This window comes from Mus caroli, unplaced genomic scaffold (genome assembly GCF_978045245.1).
Source record: "Mus caroli unplaced genomic scaffold, Mus_caroli_1 scaffold_2, whole genome shotgun sequence".
In the NCBI taxonomy this organism is placed as follows: domain Eukaryota; kingdom Metazoa; phylum Chordata; class Mammalia; order Rodentia; family Muridae; genus Mus; species Mus caroli.
Window position 1 is genome coordinate 120732843 of NW_028227257.1, and position 24759 is coordinate 120757601.

A 24759-nucleotide genomic window follows, 5' to 3' on the forward strand; every position below is an offset into this window, starting at 1 on the left:
CAGCTTGTCTCTTGTCTTACCACAGTCATTTCTGGGAGCATAGTTTGTGAATCTCTCAAAGCTTGATGAAGTCTTTACCTGAATTGAAAAGCTACAGCTAAGAAAGCAAAGCACAAAACCAAAACTACTCCCTAGGGGGAAAATCTTTTTTTTTTAATGCAGAATCACAGGTGGAAAGTTGACGGTAGTTCCAGGACAGGGAGCTGAGCAAGGAGCTGCCACACCCCTGGAGCCTGCCAGGGTCCCCCCCCCCCCCCCCCCCGTTACCCACGGTTTCTCCATGGAGAGTAAAGTAATTCTGAAAGCCTGAAGCAGAACTGCAGCATCAGTAGTACCAACCGTGTGGGGACTTTTTTATGATTTAAATGTTAAAACTGATGGTTTGAAGAGAGATTTGAGGAACTGTAGTCTACATACACTTTACTCAAATAGCTTGTAAGTTGGTAATTTTCATATTTGCACTTCCTCTTGGGAAATGGCTTCCTTGAATCTTTGGTCACAAGCGGCGGCTCTGAAATCCTGCCCTAGGTGCGAACTGCCTGTGATTGGTTCTGACCTAGCTGTAACATGCAAGTGCTTCTTTACTTCCCAGAATCAGACAGTAACTCACAGTCAGATTCAGAAGGCTCAGAAGACGACGAGGAGAAAGACCAGGAGGAATCAGATAGTGACACTGAAGGCGAGAAACCTGCTGTGAACCTGACCCAGACAAGCTCCTCTGCCAAAAGCCCTCCCTCCAGTCTCACAGCGCACTCAGCACCTCACCTCCACATAGGAAGCCCCCCAGGCTCTGCTCCTGCTGCCCTGTGCTCTGAGTCCCAGCCTCCTGCTTTTCTTGGCACTTCTTCTTCCACACTCACTTCAAGTCCACACTCTGGTATCTACAGTTTATTTTTATCGATGTAACGTAACAGTCAGACTGCAGCGAGGATTGCTATTTGCACAGGTTTCTGGAGACAGTCTCGTTGTAATCATATACTGTGTCTAGATTTTAACCCCTGGGCCATCTCTCCAGCCCCCAAATTATTTATTTATTTCTAAGGGCTTTAGTGTTTTGCTCCTGGAACTGGAGTCACAGACAGTTGTTAAGCTGTCATGTGGGTGCTGAGAATTGAACCCAGGTCCTTTGGAAGAGCAGCCAGTACTCTTAACCAACATCTAGATTTTAAATTGGCTAAGAAATGTGTATTTTAGAAGATTTAATCCATTGCCCAATATTTTAGATTTTTCCCCATGATTTCTATTTTAAGATTATAATTAATAATCCCTCTTGATTTTTGAGTCCTTACGTTTTTAATGTTCATCCTTTAGTTTAGAATTTGATTTTTTTTTGTGCTTTATATAAAATTACTTGGACAACTAAATGCCCACACGCTCACTGTATAGTCTAAATCATTTTTTGGAGTGAATGGCATTCTTAGTCAATAGCATATGATCTTTTTACCTGTTTGATTTATTTAAAAACTTGTAGGCATTTTCATTAAAAGGTTCCATTTAACAATCCAATATTGATACTCTGTAGTTTCATTAAATAACTAAGAAAGCATGAGTTTATTTTGCTACTGTTTTGCTCTGATTGACATCTTCTAATCTTTGCTTTTATTTTCAATAATCAAGCATGATGCCCTACTCATTTAATATATGTTGGTATTTGTGAAACCTATATTTTGCCTTTAAAATGTACATATAACCACAATCCTCTCCTGTGCGGTTTTAATTAATTAATTAATTAATTAAGGCCTGGTACTGTTTTGGTCTATGGATATATATGCACATAGATATTAAATTGTCTTTAAATATTTGAGCCAAACCTTTAACATTTGTAGCAACTATCTGAAAAGCCATAGGCTTCCAAATAAGACAGTGAATGGGATTTTGAAACCTGGCAGCTGTCCCCTTCCTCCCTGTGGACTTTCCGACTAATTATCAGTAGGGGAAAAGCTGCTGTGTTAGCGCTGCTGTAGAGAAAGCCTTGTGTCTGTCATAGGCCAGAAGGGGGAAACGTATCTTATGTAGTATGATCAGCTAAAAAACAACTAGAGAGAATGCATTTTTCATAACTGTACGAATAATCTATCATTAGAACTTGTATGGAGTTTCTGAATGATCATGCAGCTGTCCTTTGTACACTGAGCACTCATGTTCTGGCTGACTTCTCTTAAAGGTACATCCAAACGAAGAAGAGTGGCAGACGAACAGGAGCTGCGCATCCCTCTGGACTACGGGTAGGCAGCAGAAGGCTTTCCCGCCAGTCCTGTGTGTTTCCAGACTCAACTTTCCCTTCTCACCTCTCTACATAGTCATTCATTGATTAGAGGCAAAGTGTTTGACTTCCAAGAAAACTGAAAGTGTACCCAGGATGAAGGTGATGAAGTTGATGCAGGGTTCAGAGAGGCTCCTGTGACTGAACCAGCAGCCAGTCCAGGATCAAAGAGCAGGAGCCATTGTATCAGTCGGCTGCCAAGACAAAGGACAGTGAAAGATGTTGGAAGGGCAGAAGTAGTCAAGGGGAGATTAGTTTAACGGGTTCTAGTTACAAGTAGCCGTTTAGCCAGCATGTATACATAGAGAGGCATGTGTATGCTCTCCATACTTGGAGCTTTCTGCTCCTACACAATTTATGTGCCTTTTCGCACTCCTCATATGTCTCATTCCAGCATGACTTCTATAATACTTGACAGTTGAATGTTTCCAAGACCACTCTTTAATTTTGTTGGTGAATTAGCTTAAAAAATGTAATTCATTTCAATAATAGATGTATTTGGTTTATATGATTGCGTGTCTATTTTTGTTTTCATTTTTTTAAATGTTTTCTGAATAGCATGTGTACTTTTTTCAACTTTTTAAAGTAAATACCTTTAAATTAAGTATCTTATAATGCTCTTTTCTTTTCTTTTTTTTTTACTTTGTAGCTGGCAGAGGGAGGCAAGGGTGAGAAACTTTGGTGGGCGTCTTCCAGGAGAAGTTGCGTATTATGCCCCATGTGGGAAGAAGCTGAGGCAGTGCCCTGACATGATAAAGGTAAGCACTGTTCTCCACCTTCCGTCTTGCTTCTGATTAGGCATACTAATGCAGGGGAAAATGCACTTCTTTGTCAGATGGAGCTCCTCGGTACAAAGTGGTCTCTTGTATGGGTCTCATGTGCTTAACCTAAATTGCTCTCCCAAACATAGCCTCATCATGAAATGTTCAAAACATTAATGTCTTGAAAGCTAGCTGCACATCAAAGCTGGCTTGTAATTACTAAGACCTGAGGCGGAGAAATGTGATTTTTTTTTTTTTCCAGTATCTCAGCAGCAATTGCTGGAGTAATGAATATGACAAAGGGCAATGTTAGCTTCAGTGTAAAACTAGGAAAGGTTTTCGATGGACCGCAGAATCTGCCTTTTAAAGAAGTCTTTGAACCAGAAGTAGTACCTTAATCTAAATGAAGTAAATCTCTCTGCTCTAGAGAGTGACCTTTCTTAACACACTCGTACAGTTAGACATACAGCATCCTGATGGTCATTCACCAAGACCTTGGGGTACTGTGTGAGCAACAGAGAGCTTTATGCTGTGGGTGTTTTTCATATTAAGTAAAGTTTTCTGCTTATTAATTGCACCAACAATTTTGTACTTTATCTAAGTATAAGAAATCTGTAGTGTTGGCGTGAAGCTTTACACCAATAAGGTAAAACAGTCTTAGAAAACCCAGTTTGAATTGGCGATTCATGAGACACCGTAAAGAGAGTTTTGAAAGCCATATGGCGTGTGGACAGGATTGGGTCCGTTTGATCGCACCATGTGGTGTGAGCCATTGTTAACATTTCTTTTTAAATTTGGTAAGTCGAGATCGTTAGTATTTGGTGAGTAGAAATTCTAATGTTTTATAGGAATTTACCTTTAAATTCATTATGCACATTTGTAAATTAAATGTACAACCTTATACTCGCTCTCCAAAAACAACTTCCAAGAAAGCCTCCCTCCTCTCTGTGATCTCTGCTTGCAGACTGTCACTTTGCACCTATGTTTATTAACTTTCTCTTACTTTTTACGAGCCCCATTGAGAGTCTCTAATTTAGGGAGTGTGAAACGTAGATTCTTGTTAGCCATTTTCATTCAATTTCTTTATTTATCATATACAGACAATAGTATTTCTGCCTCATGAGATTGTGGCAAAGCTAACCTGAGATAATACACAAGAAAATGTTTCAGGTAGGTTCCGGTGCTCAGAGAGGTAGAGAGGACACTTCTTCTCTTGATTGAGACTCTTCCTCTTTGGACCTATTTTAAGGCACAGAAATATTTTCGTTTTTTGTTTTCCTTTGTTTTGCTTCATTTTGTTTCGGATTTTTGAGACATGGTTTCTCTATGCAGTCCTGGCTGTCCTGAAACTCACTGTTTTATTTATTTTTCAGGAACTACTATTTTCTCTGTTTAAAGGGAGTTGTTTCTGTCTTGTCCTAGACTTCAGTGCAGGGCATTAGATTGCTCAGAAGATGAAGCAAATCCCACCAAGGTCACATAGCCACAGTGTGGCAGGTGTAAGTAAGGGAGTGTGTCAGCCTAGGGACCAGTGACCGAGGGAGCACGAAAGCTGGAGCTGAAGACTTGGAAATGTGCTCCTTGCGTATACAGAACCCTTTCCCATTGTCCCCAGAGTCACATGCCCTGTGCAGCTTTATTGTCACCTTAGTGCTAGTTTACAAGACAAAAAAATCTTGATTTTTTTTTTTTAAATTTCTGCATATAAGTGTATTTTAGGGTTCCTTATTTTGAATTATTAAAGTTTAATTTTTAAATTTCATCTCAGTTTTTCACCAGATTTTTTTTTAAACTTAATGAACCACAGTGTCTTTTAATACATTCCTTACATAGTAATTTAATTGGTTAGCACAAACATTTTGGAAGGCAAGAACATTTAGAAATTCTTATTTTTGATCTTTGGTTCATGTTTCAGATCTTTACCTGTTTTATTTATAACAAAAATCATCTTTATGTTTTTTATTTCAATAGATCTTTGTTCTGAGAGGAAAGCTAATTGTTATTCAATACATGAAGGATTTTTGTTATTGTATCAATAATAATTAGACTTGATCTATAAAGCCTCATTACACAGAGCAGAATGTTCTTTGATATTCATTCACTTTTTATTAAACACAATCAGTGTTCTTCCAAATGCATAGTGTCTTGTTGAAATCAATTCCAGTTAAGAACTTAGATGAGTTACTGAAGCTGAAACACGTTCAGCTAACAAATTTTCTGAGAGTGTACAGGGAAGATAACACAAATTCTGAGATCACTTTTTAGTTCAGAAAAAATTTAGTAAGTGAAATTTATCTTTAAGGTCCTTTGAGAGAGCTGTGATTAAAGGTATCCGATAGAATGTTTTACTTAATTAGAAATGTGCATGCTTTCAAAAGTCTTAGAGGTGCAAAGCCTTATATGTTTCTTTATATTGTTATTATTTATATGTTTACACATTGGATTAATTGGAGACATATAATTATGTAAGAGTTTTCTATGAAAATTAACAGATGTTATCATTTTGTTAAGATGTCAAGAGTTTTTTTCTTTTAGTGATGAAAACTGAGATGTAATCCCAAAACTGTTTTATACCATTTCTCAGACTAGACCGAGGCTGCCCTCTGGCCTTGCCTTTCAGAACTCATTCCTGTTGACCACAGTTGTGCCCCAGGGGCTAACTACGGAGTAACTTGTAGGCACGATGCTCCTATAGTTATAAATAGTCACAAAGGACTTGATCTTTAACCTCCTGGTGAGTTCCTTCTTGGCTGTGGTGGTCACGTTTTGGACTTTGGGTCAGTTGCAGGCACTGTGCCACACACAGCAATAGGGATGATCTGAGATGTGATCATCAATTCCCTCTGTGATAAAGGGTCAGCACTGGCCTAGCATCCAGCAAGACCAACACCACATTCCCACGTTTCCTGAACGTGTCGGGTACAGCAGCAGCCAGCAAGCACAACGCAGGAAGGAAATCTGATCAGCTAACATTCCGGAGGATAGTGTTTGGCACAAGTGCACTCTTGTTACACAATAGTAGTTGTATGTGTATATATTTGTAACTTTATAGAAATTGTATAGAAGTTTGATAGCTAACCTTAGAGTAAAAACTGCATACACACACATACACACACACACACACCAAAAGGAGCCTAGTATGCTATTGTGTCCCTACAATCCCTACAGTCAATGAGAAAGGAAGAGAGATTGCAGATTTGAGGCAGTCCTGGTCTGTATATTGGATCTGTGTCTTAAAGCATAACAATAACAGTAAAAACCCAAACAGTGGGAAAATATAAATATAGCAAAATTGATCATGGTTTTAACTGGTCATGGTAATTTCTGCTAGAAGGTAATGTTTGAAGTGATAAAATATAATTTTGGGAAAGTTCACCATTTTTATTTAGTATTCAGGAGCTTAAGTTAGTAATCATATATGTATTTGACAATAGCAAACATTTGTTGAAAATAGTGGTTGTGTATATTACAGGATAAGCAGTGAGAGCCATTTTAAGTGTGTTGAAATTTAAGTGAAGAACCGTAGTATAATAGTTTTTTTTTTTTTTTTTTTTTGGTTTTTCGAGACAGGGTTTCTTTGTGTAACTCTGGCTGTCCTGGAACTCACTTTGTAGACCAAGCTGGCCTCGAACTCAGAAATCTACCTGCCTCTGCCTCCCGAGTGCTGGGAATAGTTATCTTTTAATCAACTAAATCAGATGCCCTTAAATCAAGAGAAGTAGGCTAAAAAAGGAAGGAGACCAGACAAACTTTTATTCATTAAGTGTGGTTAGCCTTGTGCTAGCCAGATTTCAAATGCTATTAGCAGTTCCCGTAAAGTCCCACCTTTTAGGGGAGCTGACTTCCTCTAAGAAGCAGTGATGCTCTGAAGGCCAGGCCCTACCAGCTGGCTGCCTCTGCTCAGTCTCTGGCGATTTGGCCTCCGGGCCAAGCTTAGAAAGGATGCCAGTAGATTTGTCCTTACAGAGTTCTGTTCCGTTGCATCATAAAAACGTGTCGGTCCTTATGTTTGTCATCAGTTTTATTTTATTTCACTGGTTTTGGTTACCAAAGTAATAGAAATGTTTGTGCTGGCTCAGTTTTGGTAAGTTTGGAAGCCGTTCCTTTTATCCACATTTACCTCTAGGAATATAGGAAGGCCTTACAGTGAGGCGTGATAGCTGTTAACAAGGGTTGCTTTGAAATGTCTGGTGATGCGCTATGATAAGGATTTGTGTAAACTGTGGTAGCTAAGAATAACTTTTAAAAAGGTTCCATATTATCCCCTGAGTAAGTTTAGAGGCACTGGGACATTGAATGTCTACTCTAATTCAGAGAAAGAAAGAAAGAAAGAAAGAAAGAAAGAAAGAAAGAAAGAAAGAAAGAAAGAAAGAAAGAAAGAAAGAAAGAAAGAAAGAAAGAAAGAAAAGAAAGAAAAGAAAAGAAAAGAGAAGAGAGAAGAGAGAAGAGAGAAGAGAAAAAAAGAGAAAAGAGAAAAGAGAAAAGAGAAAAGAGAAAAGAGAAAAGAGAAAAAAGAAAAAAGAAAAGAAAAACAGAAAGAGCTCCTGGAGGGCGTGGGGGAGGAGAGATGGACAGAGAAGTAAGTAGTGATGATTCAGAGACTTTCTGAGATTGGTTTTGAAGGATTCTATTTAATGGCGTAATGCCATAAGTAAAGTAAAATGTATTTCTTTCAGAGAATGGTCATTTTAAAAATCACTTTATAAATATTTACGACCAATGTCCCCAAATTTTCCCCAAAGACATTTTTTTCTACAAAAGAAATTGTGAACATGCCTGTTGCTGTAGAAATAAAGTTAAAAGTATAAACTTGAAGAAAAAGCTAATTTTGATGGAGAAACCAAATAGTCCACTAGAATACAAGTTACAAAGAAGCATATTATTACCTGGTGAATATCATACCAATCTGTCGGCTGCAGCTACAGTGAAAGGGCTTTCCTGGTGAAAAGTAAAAGAAGCCATTGTAATTATATGGGCAACGCTTTACCTTAGGCACAGTTATATAGTGACGATAATTATTTTAAATTAAGTGAAGAACTAAAGACTGGGAGTCAACAACCAGAGTTCTAATCCAGCTCTGCTGTTAACTGCCACCCCTGTACAACCTAGTCTGGGCACATATGGACTCTGGGAACATGACCAATCAGCACGGACAGGGCGGGAGTGTGGGGATTTATGTCAGCGATTTACCAGGTAGGACTGTAGGGACTAAGCCCACGTGCGGGGATAAGGAGGGCCATTCTGACGTTAAAGTCACTTCTCTTCACATCCTTTCTTTCCTGAACTAAACCCAGAAATCATTCAGGCCTCTGAAGTTGTGGCCGCAGCGGTCATGGATGTAATCACTGAGACAGCAGAATCAACGCTGTGCCTTTCTCCACTCGGTTTAATGGGCGGCACCTCTCTTCTCCCAGAGAAGGCTATTTTTGGTCTTGTATAGCTCTTAAATGCTACTCAAAATAGAGTGTAGCACTAATGGACTGTGTAACTAGGAGAGACAAAAGGCTTCCCAGTGCCCTTCATGTGAACTACGTTGAGCTAAATGTTGCTTGGGAGGTAGAAAGCAATGGGAAACCCCAACAGAATCTTAACTTTGCTTCACGTTAATTTTAGCATTTTGTTTATTTTTTAAAGACTTATTTATTATTATAAATAAGTACACTGTAGCTGTCTTTAGACGCATCAGAAGAGGGTGTCAGATATCATTACAGATGGTTGTGAGCGACCATGTGGTTGCTGGGATTTGAACTCAGGACCTTCATAAGAGCAGTCAGTGCTCTTACCTGCTGAGCCATCTCACCAGCCCTAATTTTAGCATTTTAATTAAATCATAAGTTGTGAAAAATCTTTTGAAAAGTATTTGCTACATGAGCTTTTGCTCATATCCTATGACTTTTCTTAGAAGTGTAGTCCATGCCACTCAGCATCTCATGTCACAGCAAAGCACTAATGCCGATTTGATTCCCTCACCTGAAATGGAAATCCATATCCCAGGTCTTTCACATCCCTCCTCTGCCGAACTAGACAGAAGGCTCAGCCCTTGAGAGCACTTGCTGCTCTCGTACAGGACCTGGGCTCAGTTCCCAGCATCTCCATGGCAGCTCATAGCCACAGATGACTCAGCCTCCGCAAGCATCAGGCATGCATGCAGTACACTTATATATGCACTGGCAAACATCCAGAAACATAAAATAAGTTAAAAAAAAAAAAAAGCCTTTTTCTTTTAGGTATGACATTCTGAATGTCTCATGTAAGCCGTTAGAAAGTAAGAGATTCCGAAAGTGCGCTTTCAGAGGGAAGCTTTGGTTTTGGTTTTAAGTTGTTTTTAAGCTGTTGTTAAATTTACTAAAAGTTGTTTAAGGATAAGTCTGGTGAATAATCTAATTGGTAAGTGACTAAGAAGTCTAAAAATGTGCCTTAATCTAGATTTCAACCATAGACCACAGTTCTTTTCCTTCTATGAGACAAGGATGTAAGATGATAAAGACCCCATTCATGCCACGTGTGCCGTGGTGGTACAGACCTCTAACCCGAGGAGAGACAAATGGCTGAGTTTGAAGCCAGCGTGATCTACAAAATAATTTCCAAGCCAAGCAAGCAAGATCCGTTGTGGGCAAAAAAAAATCCCTCATTCCATTAAAAAACACCAGCATCTCAAGTGTCCCCTTGGAAACTCAGCTGCTGGAGGGAGGGACGGGACAGCTCCACACTAGAGTCTTCATGATACAGGAGTTAACGTCACCTAAGTGATGTGGCCCTGAGTCACCCACACTTGAAGAGCCTGAGCCTCGGGAATATTTTTAATGTGCTGCTGTTGTAATGCTGTTTTCATGGGGGGGATGGAGAGATGGTTTCACAGTGCAGTAGGATCACTACCTACTCTTCCAGGGTCCCAGGGTCTGATTCCTAGCACCCAAATGGTGGCTACAACCATTTTCTTCCTCCAGCTCCAGGGCATCCAGTACCCTCTCATGGACTCTGCAGGTACCGTAAGTGGTGCTCATACATCAGACAAAATACCCGTATGTACACACAATGTTTTTTTTCATGCTGTTTTTTGGACTGGAAAGATGACTTAGTGGGGAAGGGAACTCAGGAACCCAGGTCACGGTGGACAAAGCAAGCCGGTGTGATACACACAAACCCAGTGTGACACACAAACACGTCAGTGAGTAATAAATACATTGTTAAAACTTAGAAATGCTGTGCCATTACTTTCAGGGAGAGGATTCTGGGTGATTGACAATGTACCACACAACACAGACTTCCAGAGTCTGACTCTAAAAAGAATCAACTTTTGTCGTTTGACAGAACAGTGTCCCTTATTGTGTATTTCCTTTATATGTTATCCATTTTGTTCAGTCTTCTTAAATGAAATGGAATATAAATTAATAATGCTCAGAAAAGGGATTGTAAAATAATAAATATAATCTTTGACCATCTCCACGATATCATCTCTTTTTATAAGTATCTTAAATCTTAATCACAAAAGATTATTTCTAGGAAACACTTTTTTCTTAAACCTTAAAAATTAGTGGGAGACCAAAAAGAGCATTGTCTGCTAATGCTGGGTAACCAAAGCCAACCTCTCATGTAAGCTAACTTTTTAACTATAACTTCTGACTCACAAGAGTCATGGACCAAGTATTAAGGGTTAAATTTGAGTTTCCTATAGAAACGGTTACCTAGAGCCAAGCTCTAAGTTATGTTCTTATCCACAGCTATTTGGCTGTTCAATTAATTAAAGTTGAGATATAAGCCTGAGATCTCCTAACCATTCTTCTCTTGTTTTCTGAAACCCACAAGTTGGGTGATGATATATCTAACCCGTACGTGCAATCTTTTAAAAAGTATTTGCTTCTGAGCTCTGAGGGCACAAATGTAAGCCATGAGTCCCAGCACAAGCACACTCTCTTGCTTTTGAACTCCGAGGGCACAAATGTAAGCCGTGAGTCCCAGACACGAGCATACTCTCTCTCTTTTTTTTGACTCAAGCAGATTTTCCCAAACAACTTTAAAAGTAATTTCACAAAAATTATATTTGAATAAGAAGAGGTAATCATATAATATCCTTAAATATTGCCTTAAAACAGATTTTCCTATTAATAAGATACTTTAAAGACACAGTGTTTATGATTCCTTAATATGCTTTCTTTGTGATGCCATCACAAATGTCACTTGTATTTATTTATTTATTTTGTGATCTGTGTGATATATGCTGCTGTGGTGCCTAAGTTGTAACTATGAAGTGACAACCTAACCTAATAATAAGTTTCCCTTGATGGTGAGCACAGCCTGCTCTAACCTAACTGTGCTGATGGCTTTCTTCTGATGTCATATATGGTCTGAAATGCAGTCAGTAGATTTGTTGGTTCTGTTGACTTTATTTTAATCTTTTAGGGGAACATTTTTAACATTCAAATCACTGAAGAAAGAGAAAGTGTTCGATATTGCTTTTAGCAAGCAGATGTGGAATATACACACTAGTTTTTTTGTCCCAAGTTTGGCTTGATATAGTCCTAAATGTTGTGATCAGTTATTCATCAACTTATGTAATTTATACTTACATATCAAAAGGTATAAGAATGTCTTTGTAAATCAGATATAAAGTCAAAAGCATGTCATGTCACAGTGTGATAGTTTGGGGTTGTTTTAGATTGAGTCACAGTTTTTTTTTCCCTTGCTTTCTCTGTACCTCTAACCTCACTGGTTTGAGATCTGTGAGCTGTAATAGAAGAACAGTAAACAGCCAGATGCATCAGAGATTTGTGACGATCAAGGTGCACAATGCCTTCAGTGTGCCTGGAACAAACCAGGACTTGTACTGTGAATTTCTATTTTCTACTCTTTTGCCAACTCTATTTGTAATTAACAAGTTCAGGCTTTACACTTAAATAGTTGGGGTTTTATTCTTGATGCTTTCAAACATCAGTATATTTTACAATTTTTAGTTCTTACAATCTCAAGTTTGTCTGTTTAAATCTATTGCCTTGAAGCTTATAAATTGATATACCTTTTAAAGTCTACTTAATTTTCCTATATTATTCATTGAACTTGTCATAATTAATTTGTTGTCGAGGCCAAATTACTTGTTGACTCCCTACAGGCTGGGTTTCATGGGTATTTTCAAGAGATGCTTCCCATCCAATCTCGATATGGTGATTAAATCTAGAATCTTGATCAAATCAAGGTTTGCCTGGGGGTAGGAGCAAGATCACAAGTGACATGCGCCTCCCCTCAGGAGCCTGGTGTTGGCATCTTGTCTCTTTACCGAAAGGCAACCATCCAAGGGCAACTGTTACTTCATTAACAATTACAATAGACTAATATTGTAACTTTCTCTTTCATGTATTAGCTATAATACTTATATAGGAGAAAGTAACCTTTGAGAAAAACCCATAGGGAAGTCATCACACAAATGATACTTTCAATTATCTACCAACTGTGGCAGTTCTATTTAGAAGTGATGGTTATGTTATATCTCTGTATGCTTATAAACATAGATACAAATCAATCTATACTTAATTGAGGTGTACATGATTTAAATAAGTTATACTGTAGAATATGAAAAATTGCTAATCTAAAGTTAGTTTTTAAAAGTTAAATTTCATATCAGCCTTATAAATTAAAAAAAATTGATTTTAACTAGAACTTTCTATTATGTTGATATTCATTTTTGTTTCATTTTTAATACTCACTTCTGTAATTTATTCCACAAAAGGGAATGCAGTGGTGTCTTTTGAAAGAAGAGGATGTCATTCCTCGTATCAGGGCAATGGACGGCCGAAGAGGAAGACCACCCAATCCAGATAGACCCAGAGCAAGAGAGGAATCCAGGATGAAACGCCGGAAGGGTCGCCCTCCCAATGTTGGCAGTGCAGAATTCCTAGATAACACAGATGCAAAATTACTAAGGAAACTGCAGGCTCAAGGTAGGAAGCACTCGTTGTCTGTCACTAATGGTCATATGAAAATCCAATACTCATCCTTCCAGTAGTTTTGACGTGGGAGTGGTTGACAGCTGCTCTCAGAGGAAACAGAGAGCCCTGCTAATAAGTGGAGGTTTTTGAATACATACCGTTACCTAAGAGTCTTATGTTCTGATTCATCCTCTCTGGTGTGCTACAGTCCCAAAGTGTGTGTTATGATCTTAAGACTTGGACAGAGGGCTGGAGAGATGGCTGGTTAAGAGCACTGACTGTTCTTCCAGAGGCCCTTAGTTCAAATCCCAGTAACTACATGGTGGCTCACCACCAGCCATAATGAGATCTGATGCCTTCTTCTGGTGTGTCTGAAGGCACCTACAGTAAATTCATATATATATATATATATATATATATATATATATATATATATAAAAAATAAATACATAATTTTTAAAAATAATTAAAAAAAAAAGACTTGGACAGAAAGGAATCAATTCGCACTTGCTTGTCACATGCCCTAAGTTTGTGTAGCCTTCCTTCCACAATAATCTACTTAACAGCTCCCAACTTCTCGAAGTGTACATGAGAATATATCAAAAATATGGATTTGTGAGGTAAATTTTGAGTCAGAGAACTCTGGGTTACTGGTAAGTTACTGGTAAGATACCCCAAATGGTCTGGGCATGTGTTTTTAGAATGCTCACATGGTCAGTGTATTTTACAACGTCTGATAAGGGTACCAGGGAGTGTATTTATTAAGCTTAAAATTTCCCAAAGCGATCAAAATGTACTTACTATTCAGTATTACACTTCCAGTATCATAGAGCTGTTCCTGGGACCCAGGGAAGACTCAGACAAGCTGGGTCTGCTGCTGTGGGGTCTGAGGAGAAAGGCGAAGCCCTTTCAGGCTGCCTGAAGCCTCTCCTCTCATGTAAATGTCTTGAACACATAAATAGATACATATAAAAAAAGATTGCTTAAATTTTTAATAATTAAAATTACTTAAATGGCCAGGCAGTGGTGGCGCACGCCTTTAATCTCAGCACTTGGAAGGCGGAGACAGGTGGATTTCTGAGTTCGAGGCCAGCCTGGTCTACTGAGTGAGTTCTAGGACAGCCAGGACTACACAGAGAAACCCTGTTTCGAAAAACCAAAAAAAAAAAAAAAAATTACTTAAATGGCTATCAGAATTTTATGTCATTACAGGAATTGTTTATTTCTATAGCAATACCTAGAAAAATATACAAAATATATTTCTGTTCATTGTAAATACATCATAACTTATGGGAAAGGCTCACAAAACAATTTACTTTCAAAGGGAGCTCTCATTCTCACTCATGAGTGGATCCTCTTTCTAGAAATGCGTGCACATTCTCAACATTCAAGCCTCTGTGTTTGGAAAAGGCCTCTTCCGACTCCTAGTCACCTAGTCGCACTGACATTAACTACTGCCTAGCATCTGTAGTAAACCTTCATTCTTTCTCTGCTTTAACTCAGTCAATGTATAAATGTTATTTTGTTTAAATTAAGGCATCATCTTCCTAATAAAAGAAAGGCAGTAATATATTAAAGGACAAGCATGAGTTTTTAAATTACAGTTTTAAAAATTGCATTTTCAATTATTATTTTCTCTCTGTGTATGTGCACACATGTGTGTATATATATGTATGGTCACATGTCTGAAGGTCAAAGGACAACTTGCATGAGTCAATTTTCTCCTCCTTCCACCTGGACCTTATGGATCAGACACATATTGTCAGTCGTGGTAGGATGTACCTTCACCCACTCAGCCAATTGATGGCCCTGAGGTTTAACAATTTTATCACTAAAGCCATGACACTTCTGAAGCTTGTATAATGGTAGCCTTATTGTATTCAAAAAATGAGTGCTTGAAGTTAATTGGTAGACAAAATGTTAACTTTTCTTATGTTTTCATTTCTAATACATGTATTCTCATATACATTCAAAAATAGAACATTTAAATTTGAAAAATCAGGTGTATTGTAACAAAGAAACTAATTGTATTTTATTCTCTTAAATTTCAAATTGATTTTATTCCATGATTTATTTCCCTCTTGTTGTAATGGGCTTCATTTTTACCTTTGTGGTGTGTGTGTGTGTGTGTATTCTTTCTCTACATGAAAACAAACATGCAACACTTTCTTTTTTGTATACATGTATGTATTAAGGGTAGTTAGTGGCTAGGGGGCGGGGGGGGGGGGCACATTGTGAAGGTCACAGGACAAATGGCAGGAGTCTGTTCTTTCCTTTCTTTCCATGTGGGTTCACAAGATCAAATTCAGGCTGTCAGGCTTGGTGGAAACAGTCCTCATCCACTGAGCATCTCTCTTTCCACGAGCATTCAACTATAAACAGTCACTCCATTTGGGCTAGCAGTAAAGCTCAGGGGGCAACGTTACTTCCTGTACAGGCCTCGTGGTCTGCATTCTGTCCTGGGATCCCCATGTCAAAAGTAGGAGTGAAGTGGGTCCCCCCAAGTTCTCCTCTGACTTCTACATGCCTGCCATGGGCTGCCCACAGGCATACATCATATACTTGTGTACAGTAATAAAAAAGTAAACAACATTGTTTAGATTTCTAAATATATGAATTGTTTTGTGCTCCTTTTTTTTTTATAGAAATGTAAGCAACAATCATTTAACGCTATTTCAAACAGTTGAAGGAAGTTGAGAGAATTCTAGAAGTTTCTGCTATATATTATCATCATACTTGAATTAAACTATTCAGAAAATTTTGATTAAAGTCACAGAATAGTTGAGAATATGATAAATGCAAGTTTTTAATGTATTTCCAAGTGTTGTAGAACTGTGAGAACGTTTAAGTTACTAGAGAAAAAAACTTTAAATCTGACAGTGTGGATGTGACAGTGGCTTTCGGGGCATGCACGGCTTGTTAACTGACCAACACTAACACCTCAGGTTGTGTGCAGCTGGAAGTGGTACCTTGCACTGGACATCACAGTAGTGCATATATCTTTTGAGTAAAATTATTTGGTTTATTAAAATATTTTCAGAATTTATTAAACCCATGCTTCAACTTCTGTGGCTTCTTTTAGGAAACTATTTTTTAAATAACTTATTGATTTTTATTTTATGAGCATTGGTGTTTTGCCAGCATGTATGCTTGTGTGAGGGTGTCAGACTCCTCAGAACTGAAGTTGAAGACAGTTGTGAGCTGCCATATGGGTCCTGGGAATCGAACCCAGGTCTTCTGAAAGAGTAGCCAGTGCTCTTGACCACTGAGCTGTCTCCCCAGCTCCAGGAAACTGTTTTCTAATTACATGTACTTTTCATCTTAAGACCAAGTTGAGTCTTTAGTCTACAATTTAGAAAAAACAAAGCCATTCACTTCTGGAAATATTAAAATACTGAAATGTATTTGTCTTGCATTATTATGATACTCTTGTGGCATTTCATTATCTGAGGTTGCTGTCTATGTGTCAGTCTAGAGGTGTTTATTTCTATGGTACTCACAATATAGACGATGATCTCTTGCATAACTCAGCGAGTTTCCATGCCTATGCTTTCCAAATCCTGGAAAGATTGGGAGCTGGAAGTGGATTTTAGCATCAGCTTTGTTTTATCTTCCAGTAACACCAATAGTGTGCTCCATAAGGTTAAACCCCACAGAATCCACTCCCCCTGGATGGCAGGCCTTTCCGGGAGGGGAGTGAGCAGGCGCTTGGCTACCAAACTGTTCTCCTACCTGGTGTCTCTATACCTGCCCAGCATTCTGAAGGACTGCGTCATCATTCATGGAGACGGACGCAGCAACAGTTTCACAGTTACTCTTTGAGAATTAGAAGATAGCTAAAGTTGTCAGTAATACCCTTTGAATTTTTTTTTATTGGATATTTTCTTTATTTACATTTCAAATGTTATCCCCTGTGATGGTTTGTATATCTTTGGACCAGGGAGCGGCACCATCTGAAGGTGTGGCCTTGTTGGAATAGGTGTGACCTGGTTGGAATGGGTGTGTCACTGTGGGTGTGGGTATAAGATCCTCACCCTAGTTGCCTGGAAGTCAGTCTTCCACTAGCAGCCTTTGGATGAAGACATAGAACTCTCAGCTCCTCCTGTGCCATGCCTGCCTGGATACTGCCATGCTCCCACCTTGATGATAATGTACTGAACCTCTGAACCTGTAAGCCAGCCCCAATTAAATGTTGTTTTTTTATAAGACTTGCCTTGGTCATAGTGTCTGTTCACAGCAGTAAAACCCTAACTAATACAGAAGTTGGTACCGGGAGTGGGGTATTTCTGTGATAGGCCTGACCATGCTTTTATTTGAAAGAATGTGGATTTTGGGACTTTGGATTTGGAAAGCAGTGGAATGCTTTAAATGGGGCTTAATGGGTCATCCTAGTAGGAATATGGAAGACTTTGTTGCTGGGAGTAATTTGAACTGTGTTGACCTGGCCCAAGAGATTTCAAAGGAGAAGAATTTCAGAATGTGGCATAAAGACTGGTTTTGTGGTATTTTGGTGAAGAATGTGGCTACTTTTTGCCCTTGTCTGAAAAGTTTGCCTGAGGCTAAGGTGAAGAGACTTGGATTAATTGCATTGACAAAAGAAGTTTCAAAAAAGCCCAGCAGAGACTTTGTTCTCTGGTTAAGTCTTATGAAGAAAAGTTTGAACAAGCATAGCAAGCTTAGAAAGGAAAAATATAAAATATATGGTTTGAGTATTAAAGGAGTACCAGGAAGTGAAATGGAGCAAAAATCTTGTGTTCTAGGAGATAAAGATTAAGGGAGTGGGACCTTGGGGCAAGATCCTACCCAGCTAAATTAGATCCAGGCATGGTGGTACACACCTTTAATCCCATGAGACAGGCATGCTGATCTCTACATTCAAGGTCAATCTACAGAGCAAGAACCAGGATAACCAAGCTTAGGCAGTGAAGGATTTAGAAAACATAAAGCTAGTGATAATGTAATAATACAAGGGGATCATGTTCTAGTTCCTGTAAGCAGCAGAACTCGGCAGCTTCAGCCATGTGCCTCTGGCTGTAGAGTTAAGAATGGAAGGAACTACTGGGAAAATTGATGCTGGTTAGCTGGAGCTAAGGAATTAGCAGTGATTAAGAAGAGACCAGCATCGTTGAGGTGAAATCTTCTGGAAATTGTTTTCTGGGAGCACAAAGAAGCTGTGTTCCAGAGATACCCAAGGTTGTACCTCATGCTGCGACTGGACTTGGTAATGTGTAAGAGTCACTCAGGTGGTACTGCTTGTGAAGGAATGAAGGGATCATGGAGAGAAGCTGAGGCTTAGCACTGTGAGAGGCCAAGGAAGCCCATTGGAGAAGGTGAAGCCTCAGCTGTAGTTGATGGCCCAGGATTGAAGGGGTCATGCAAAGGATTTGAGGCTTGGCACCCTGAAGAGAGCCTATGAGAGGCTATTGGTGAAGCCTAGTTGGAGTGGAACACCCCAGTGTATTGGAGATGTCAGTACCATGGGATGATCACCAAGAACAGCAGCCATAATGGAGTGGATCAACCTGAGCATAGAGTGCTATAGAGGACAGAGATGGAGAAGTGATGCCAGTCCTTAGGAGGAGTCCAAAAGATCAAGTGGAATCCCAGACACTGAAAGAAGAAGCTGTAACATTGAAATTGCCTTGGAGACTCAAAGATGTTAAAGATGCCAGAGCCATGGGATACATGCTGAGGAAAGCTGCTAACAGGGAGTGGAACCAGCCCAGGAGGAAGCAGTTTGTTGCAGTCAAAAAACATGAAAAAGGAATGGAGATCTGAAGACCACTTTGACATCAGCCATGGAGATGCAGAGTTTGGAGTTTGCCCAGCTGGTTTCCTGCCTTGCTTTGGGGATTACAGTTAATTAAGTTGAATGAATCTCAGAAGAGACCTTGAATTTTGGGCTTTTAACATTGTTGCAACTGCTATAGACTATGAGGACTTTGAAAGTTACACTAAATGCATTTTGTATTATGCTATGTTTAAGTATGGCCCCCATAGACTCATGTTTTTGAACACGTCTATGGGGACCAGGGAGTGGAATGTGATGGTTTGTATATCTTTGGACCAGGGAGCGGCACCATCTGAAGGTGTGGCCTTGTTGGAATAAGTGTGACCTGGTTGGAATGGGTGTGTCACTGTGGGTGTGGGTATAAGATCCTCACCCTAGTTGCCTGGAAGTCAGTCTTCCACTAGCAGCCTTTGGATGAAGACATAGAACTCTCAGCTCCTCCTGTGCCATGCCTGCCTGGATACTGCCATGCTCCCACCTTGATGATAATGTACTGAACCTCTGAACCTGTAAGCCAGCCCCAATTAAATGTTGTTTTTTTATAAGACTTGCCTTGGTCATAGTGTCTGTTCACAGCAGTAAAACCCTAACTAATACATCCCTCTTTCCCGATTTCCCTCCCTCCTGGAAACCCCCTAATCTATCCTCTCTCCCTCTGCTTCTATGAGGGTGTTCTTCCACCCACCCATCCATTCCCACCTCCCCGCCCTCAATTCCCCTACACTGGGGCATCAGTCGAGCCTTCATGGGACCAAGGACCTCTCCTCCCATTGATGCATGACAAGGCCATCCTCTGCTACATATGCAGCTGGAGCCATGTGTACTCCTTTGTTGACGGCTTAGTCCCTGGGAGCTCCAGGGGATCTGGTTGGTTGATATTATTGTTCTTTCTACAGGGTTGCAAACCCCTTCAGCTCCTTCAGTCCTTTCTCTAACTCCTCTACAATAGTGTCTGGGTTTGGTAACTGTATATGGGATGAATCCCCAGGTGGCACAGTTTCTGGGTGGCCTTTCCTTCAGTCTCTGCTCAACACTTTGTCTCCATATTTGCTTCTGTGAGTGTTTTGTTCTCCTTCTAAGAAGGACTGAAGCATCCACACTTTGGTCTTCCTTCTTGAGCTTCATGTGGTCTGCAAATTGTATCTTGGTTATTTGGAGCTTTTGGGCTAATATCCACTTATCAGTGAGTGCATACCATGTGTGTTCTTTTGCGATTGGGTTACCTCACTCAGGATGATATTTTCTAATTCCATCCATTTGCCTAGGAAATTCATGAATTCATCATTTTTAATAGCTGAGTAGTACTCCATTGTGTAAATGTACCACATTTTCTTTATCCATTCCTCTGTTGAGGGACATCTGCGTTCTTTCCAGCTCCTGGCTATTATAAATAAAGCTGCTATGAGCATAGTGGAGCATGTGTCCTTATTACATGTTGGAGCATCTTCTGTGTATATACCCAGGAGTGGTATAGCTGGGTCCTCAAGTAGGACTATGCACAATTTTCTGAGGAACCACCAACTTATTTCCAGAGTGGTTTGAAATTTTTTTTTTCTTCCAGAAATAGCCAGACAAGCAGCACAAATCAAACTTTTGAGGAAACTTCAAAAGCAGGAACAGGCACGGGTTGCCAAAGAAGCTAAAAAACAACAAGGTAGGAAGGGTACTCAGGTGCATGAATCTGAAAGGTGGGAGCGGGGACTCCTGAGAGGCGGGTCCTTCCTCCTGTGTTTCCGGGATGACGAGGTGTACTTTGGTTCCTCTCAACAGCAATAATGGCTGCTGAAGAGAAGCGGAAACAGAAAGAACAGATGAAGATTATGAAGCAGCAGGTATGGTCATGCACTGGGGCAGGCTTCTAAACAGGTCTTCCATGGGCATCTGTGTGTACGTGTGCAAGACTACGTGGATATGTGCATAGGTCTCACTGGCATCTCCTATGTAGTTACTGTTAGGTGTGAATGTCTGTCTGTTTAGAAAGTTGACACCTTCTGTTTTCTGGGGTTTTTTTATTATTTAACATTTTTTTAAAGATTTATTTATAGCCAGGTGTGGTGGCACACGCCTTTAATCCCAGCACTCGGGAGGCAGAGGCCCAGCACTCAGGAGGCAGAGGCAGGCCGATTTCTGAGTTCGAGGCCAGCCTGGCCTACAAAGTGAGTTCCAGGACAGCCAGGGCTACACAGAGAAACCCTGTCTCGAAAAACCAAAAAAAAAAAAAAAAAAAAATTGACTTATATGTGAATGAATGTTTGCCTGCATTTATATATTTGTGCTGTGTGTGTGCCTGGTACTCACGAAGACCAGAGAGGACATTGGATGCTTTAGAGCTGGCATCACAGATGGGGATGAGCCTCCAGTGGATCCTGGTACCCGAACTTCTACAAAAGCAACCAGTGTTTTTAACCGCTAAGCCATCTCTCCATCTTTTTTTTTTTTAATACGGGTTTTGGAATTGAAATTTATGTTCTCATGCTTGTAAGGTAAATATTACTAACTGAGCCATCTTAACCCTCTTGGTTTTATTTTTACATTTTAATTATATTTTAGAATTTTATGTACCAGTGCATTTAATTTTCATTATGCCCATCCCTCCTTCCTCCCCTCCAATTCCTCCCATGTGTATGACATATATATATATATGTGTGTATATATATATGTATATATATACACACATACATACATATATGACATGTGTACACACATATATATGTGTGTGTGTGTGTGTGTGTGTATGTATGAATAGCATGTATATGCTATCCACCCTTCTGAGTCTGACTAGTATTGTTCATATGTACATGGGTGTAGCACTGACTTTTGGGGTATGGGCCATATAGCAACGAGCTTGTCTGTGAAAAAAAATTGACTCTCCCTCCTTCTAAGGCCTTGTTAGCTTTTTCCATACCCATGCTTGGATGTCAACTGCTTTGGTGTTGTAGGCAACCCTACTATGGAATTCCTTTGATTTCCAAAAGAAACTATTTTGATGCAGTCTCCTGGTGCTCTGGCCCCCTTTCTTTTTTCTGCCACTTCTTCCCAGATGTCTCTGAGCCTTCAGTGGAGTCATTGTCTTACAGATGCAGTAGGCACTACACAGTCCCTTTTTCTGCAGTTTGACCAGTCATGCTTCCCTGTAACCACCTCCATCTAATACAGAAACTTGTTTTAGAGGGTAAGAGCTACAGTTGTTGAAGGATGAGTATTTAGAAGGCAGTTGCATACTGTATCAATTTAACAGAATGTTAACTGAGCAACCCAGCCTGGAAAGAGGAGTCCCCTGTAGCAGCAGTGGCACCAGCATCTTGAGAGTGACTAACAGCTGTCTGGTTAAACTTAAGACCCATGCCATGTGCACCCCACACCTATAACCATGCCCACATGGTTATACATTTAATTAATCAAAATAAGTAAATAGTGGACATACTGCAGTAAAAAACTACATCTATGTGTTCTGAAAGACAGCTTGCCCTCATTTCTTCTGAATGTTCTCAGAAAGTATTACCCAGAATCCTCTCTTGTATCTATGTGGTCCCCTCTTTTCTACTTTTCAAAATTAATTTTGGTAAAATGAAGTAATTTTGGAAATTGGCAGAATATTAAGTGGCAAGGCATGTGAGCTATCTCCCATCCACCAGCTGGTGCATCACTAAAGCAGAGGAGACGGGGAGAAAGTGTATTCTTACAGATTGTGAAAGAGCAAGTAGTTGTTGGTAGGCTAAAGTGGAAGCCCTTGTGTTACTATGGACGAAGCTCTAACCAAAGTGCATGGCTTGGAGTCGCTGACTTCATCTCTGATGTTGCCTCCAGAATTAACTAAAGAAGTGTGAACCCGAGTGCGTTCCCGTAGAGTTGGAATTCAGACCTTAGAGTTTCTAATCAGAGAGCCCAGAGTTAAATGTGGGCTCTGCTGCTTAAGGATTTGTGACCTGCCTGGACTCTTTGAGCCCCTCATGTCTCCATTGCCTTTATTGTAAGGGAGGTAAGGGTGGCTGGGGAGTGGAACAGGAAGTGTTATAAACCTTTATTTAGTAGTATGTGTGCTTATGGTTCATTTTTAAGAATATTGCCATTTGTTATGCTTTTTGTAGCTTCTTTGATTTTATGTTGACCAAAGATATATCAAATTATCCCACTACTTGAAATTCAGCTTTGAGATCTTAAAGTCCAGTGCCTGGGATGTAAATCTTCCCATTCTACACTGCTAATTAAAACAGCATTGGGCTTCAAAGCGCTCAGCGACAAGAATTCAATCAAATTAGTCACACACATATAGACATTTATAACACTAACCTACTCAAAATTTTTTGCTAAATAATGACCATTTTATTTTCTCTTACTGTAATTTATTTTTGAGTCTGGGTGTCTCCATACTGCGGAGGCAGCCCTGTAACTTGTAACTCCCCTGCATCTGTCACCAGAGTAGCTGGGATTGCAGATGTGTGCTATGTGACCCTGAAATGATTGTTGCAAGGTAGCAAGCATTGATCTAGAATAAAGTCGAATCTTGTTCTTCTCATTCTGTGGATATTTTTGACATAAATATTGACCAAAAAAAAAATCACCAGAATATTTTTTTTTCTTACTGTCTTTTTTACTATGTAATTTTTATTGGAAAAAAAAACTTTGCAATTTAATGCATGCATTCTAGCTATAATAAACCCGTCCCTCACTTTGTAATCTTATTCCTATCCCATACCTCAATCCTGTGCCCTCCCAGTCATTTTCCTACATTCATGTCTTTTGTTTTTACTGCACTTTCGTTTTTGTTTTGAGTTCCCTGAGTTTAACCAGGATGTTCTGTGTGACTATGGGTTGGAAGTAGCTAGTGGAACCTGCTGCATTCCTCAGTGGTTACACAGCCGATGACAATGACTGCCTCTTTCCCAGAATCCATCAATAGCCTGATTGCTGACTAATGCCATCTTGTGTAGGCACAAGACAGGCAGCCATGGCTACTGTCAGGTCATTTTTGCACTGATTGTGCTATGTCCAGAGGACCACATTTTCAAACCTCCAACCCACCCCGTCCCTGCTAGTGATGGAGACTGAACCCAGGGCGTTGCTGCATAAGCACCTGACTACTATGCAAGCTATGTGTCTCGCAAGACAACTGAAGCCCTTAAAGCAATTTTTTTTGCAAGATTGTGGAAGCATCCCGATGAAATAGGGTGAGCATAGTCGCTGGGATGTGAGTTGAATGTGACTCTTCGTAAACTAAAGGATTTGCTGTGTTGAACTCAGTATCCTCACATTTCCAACAAGAATATAGTTTTAACTCTAAAACTCATTGATAAACCATCTCAATACTTGGGTATATACTATTCTAAGACATATATAAAACTTATAAATGATGTTAGTCTGTATGCTGCCATATTGTTTACGTGTAAATATGTATTATAATACATATTTGGCAACAAAGGTAAAGCGTGAAAGTGAATATACTCAAGCCCCATCGCTTTAGTCTCAGAGTCTCTGCTATATTTGCACATGAGAGAGTGGGTCTCTGCTTTTCTGACTTAAGAGCACACCCCTTTAAAGCCTATGGTTGACAAGAGCAGGAAGTGTTCACTAAGATGTTTGCCATGCCAGGAGGTGGTGCACGTGCATTCATGCCCATTGCTGGAGGCAGAGGCAAACAGTTCAAGCCAGCCTGGTCTACACAGTGAGTTCTTGGATAGACAGGGTCACACAGAGAAACCCTATGTCAAAAAGTAAACAAACAAAAAAATGTCAGCTTCAAATACAAGTAAATAATTCAAATAAAGATTTTGCAGTCTATTACCAAAAAAGGATAAACCCATCTATAAATGATTTAACATGATTTTATAATAAATTAATACAAATTTGCACTTTAAGAAATTACTTACATGAGATAACCAGCATGAACAATACCTGAATTGGGCTATATTTTTATAATTTGACAGTCATTTATATTTTGGTAATAATTAATATTTTTGACTTTAAAAATTACCCCCAAAGCTGGGTGTTGGGGGCCCACACCTTTAATCCCAGCACTCAAGGGGC

At 39.6% G+C, this 24759-nt stretch overlaps 1 protein-coding gene across 27 annotated transcripts in view; it reads left to right on the forward strand.

The window, feature by feature from the left end:
• Positions 1-24759, forward strand: part of Baz2b (bromodomain adjacent to zinc finger domain 2B) — a 390581-nt gene that overhangs the window by 327757 nt on the left and 38065 nt on the right. For 26 of the 27 annotated variants that reach the window (XM_085834857.1, XM_085834859.1, XM_085834860.1 and 23 more), the window contains 6 exons: positions 593-877; positions 2165-2225; positions 2913-3021; positions 12746-12956; positions 20297-20389; positions 20506-20567. In XM_085834857.1, coding sequence (XP_085690983.1) covers positions 593-877; positions 2165-2225; positions 2913-3021; positions 12746-12956; positions 20297-20389; positions 20506-20567 — 821 coding nt within the window. The remainder of the gene's footprint in view (positions 1-592; positions 878-2164; positions 2226-2912; positions 3022-12745; positions 12957-20296; positions 20390-20505; positions 20568-24759) is intronic. The other variant, XM_085834881.1, reaches the window with a different exon arrangement.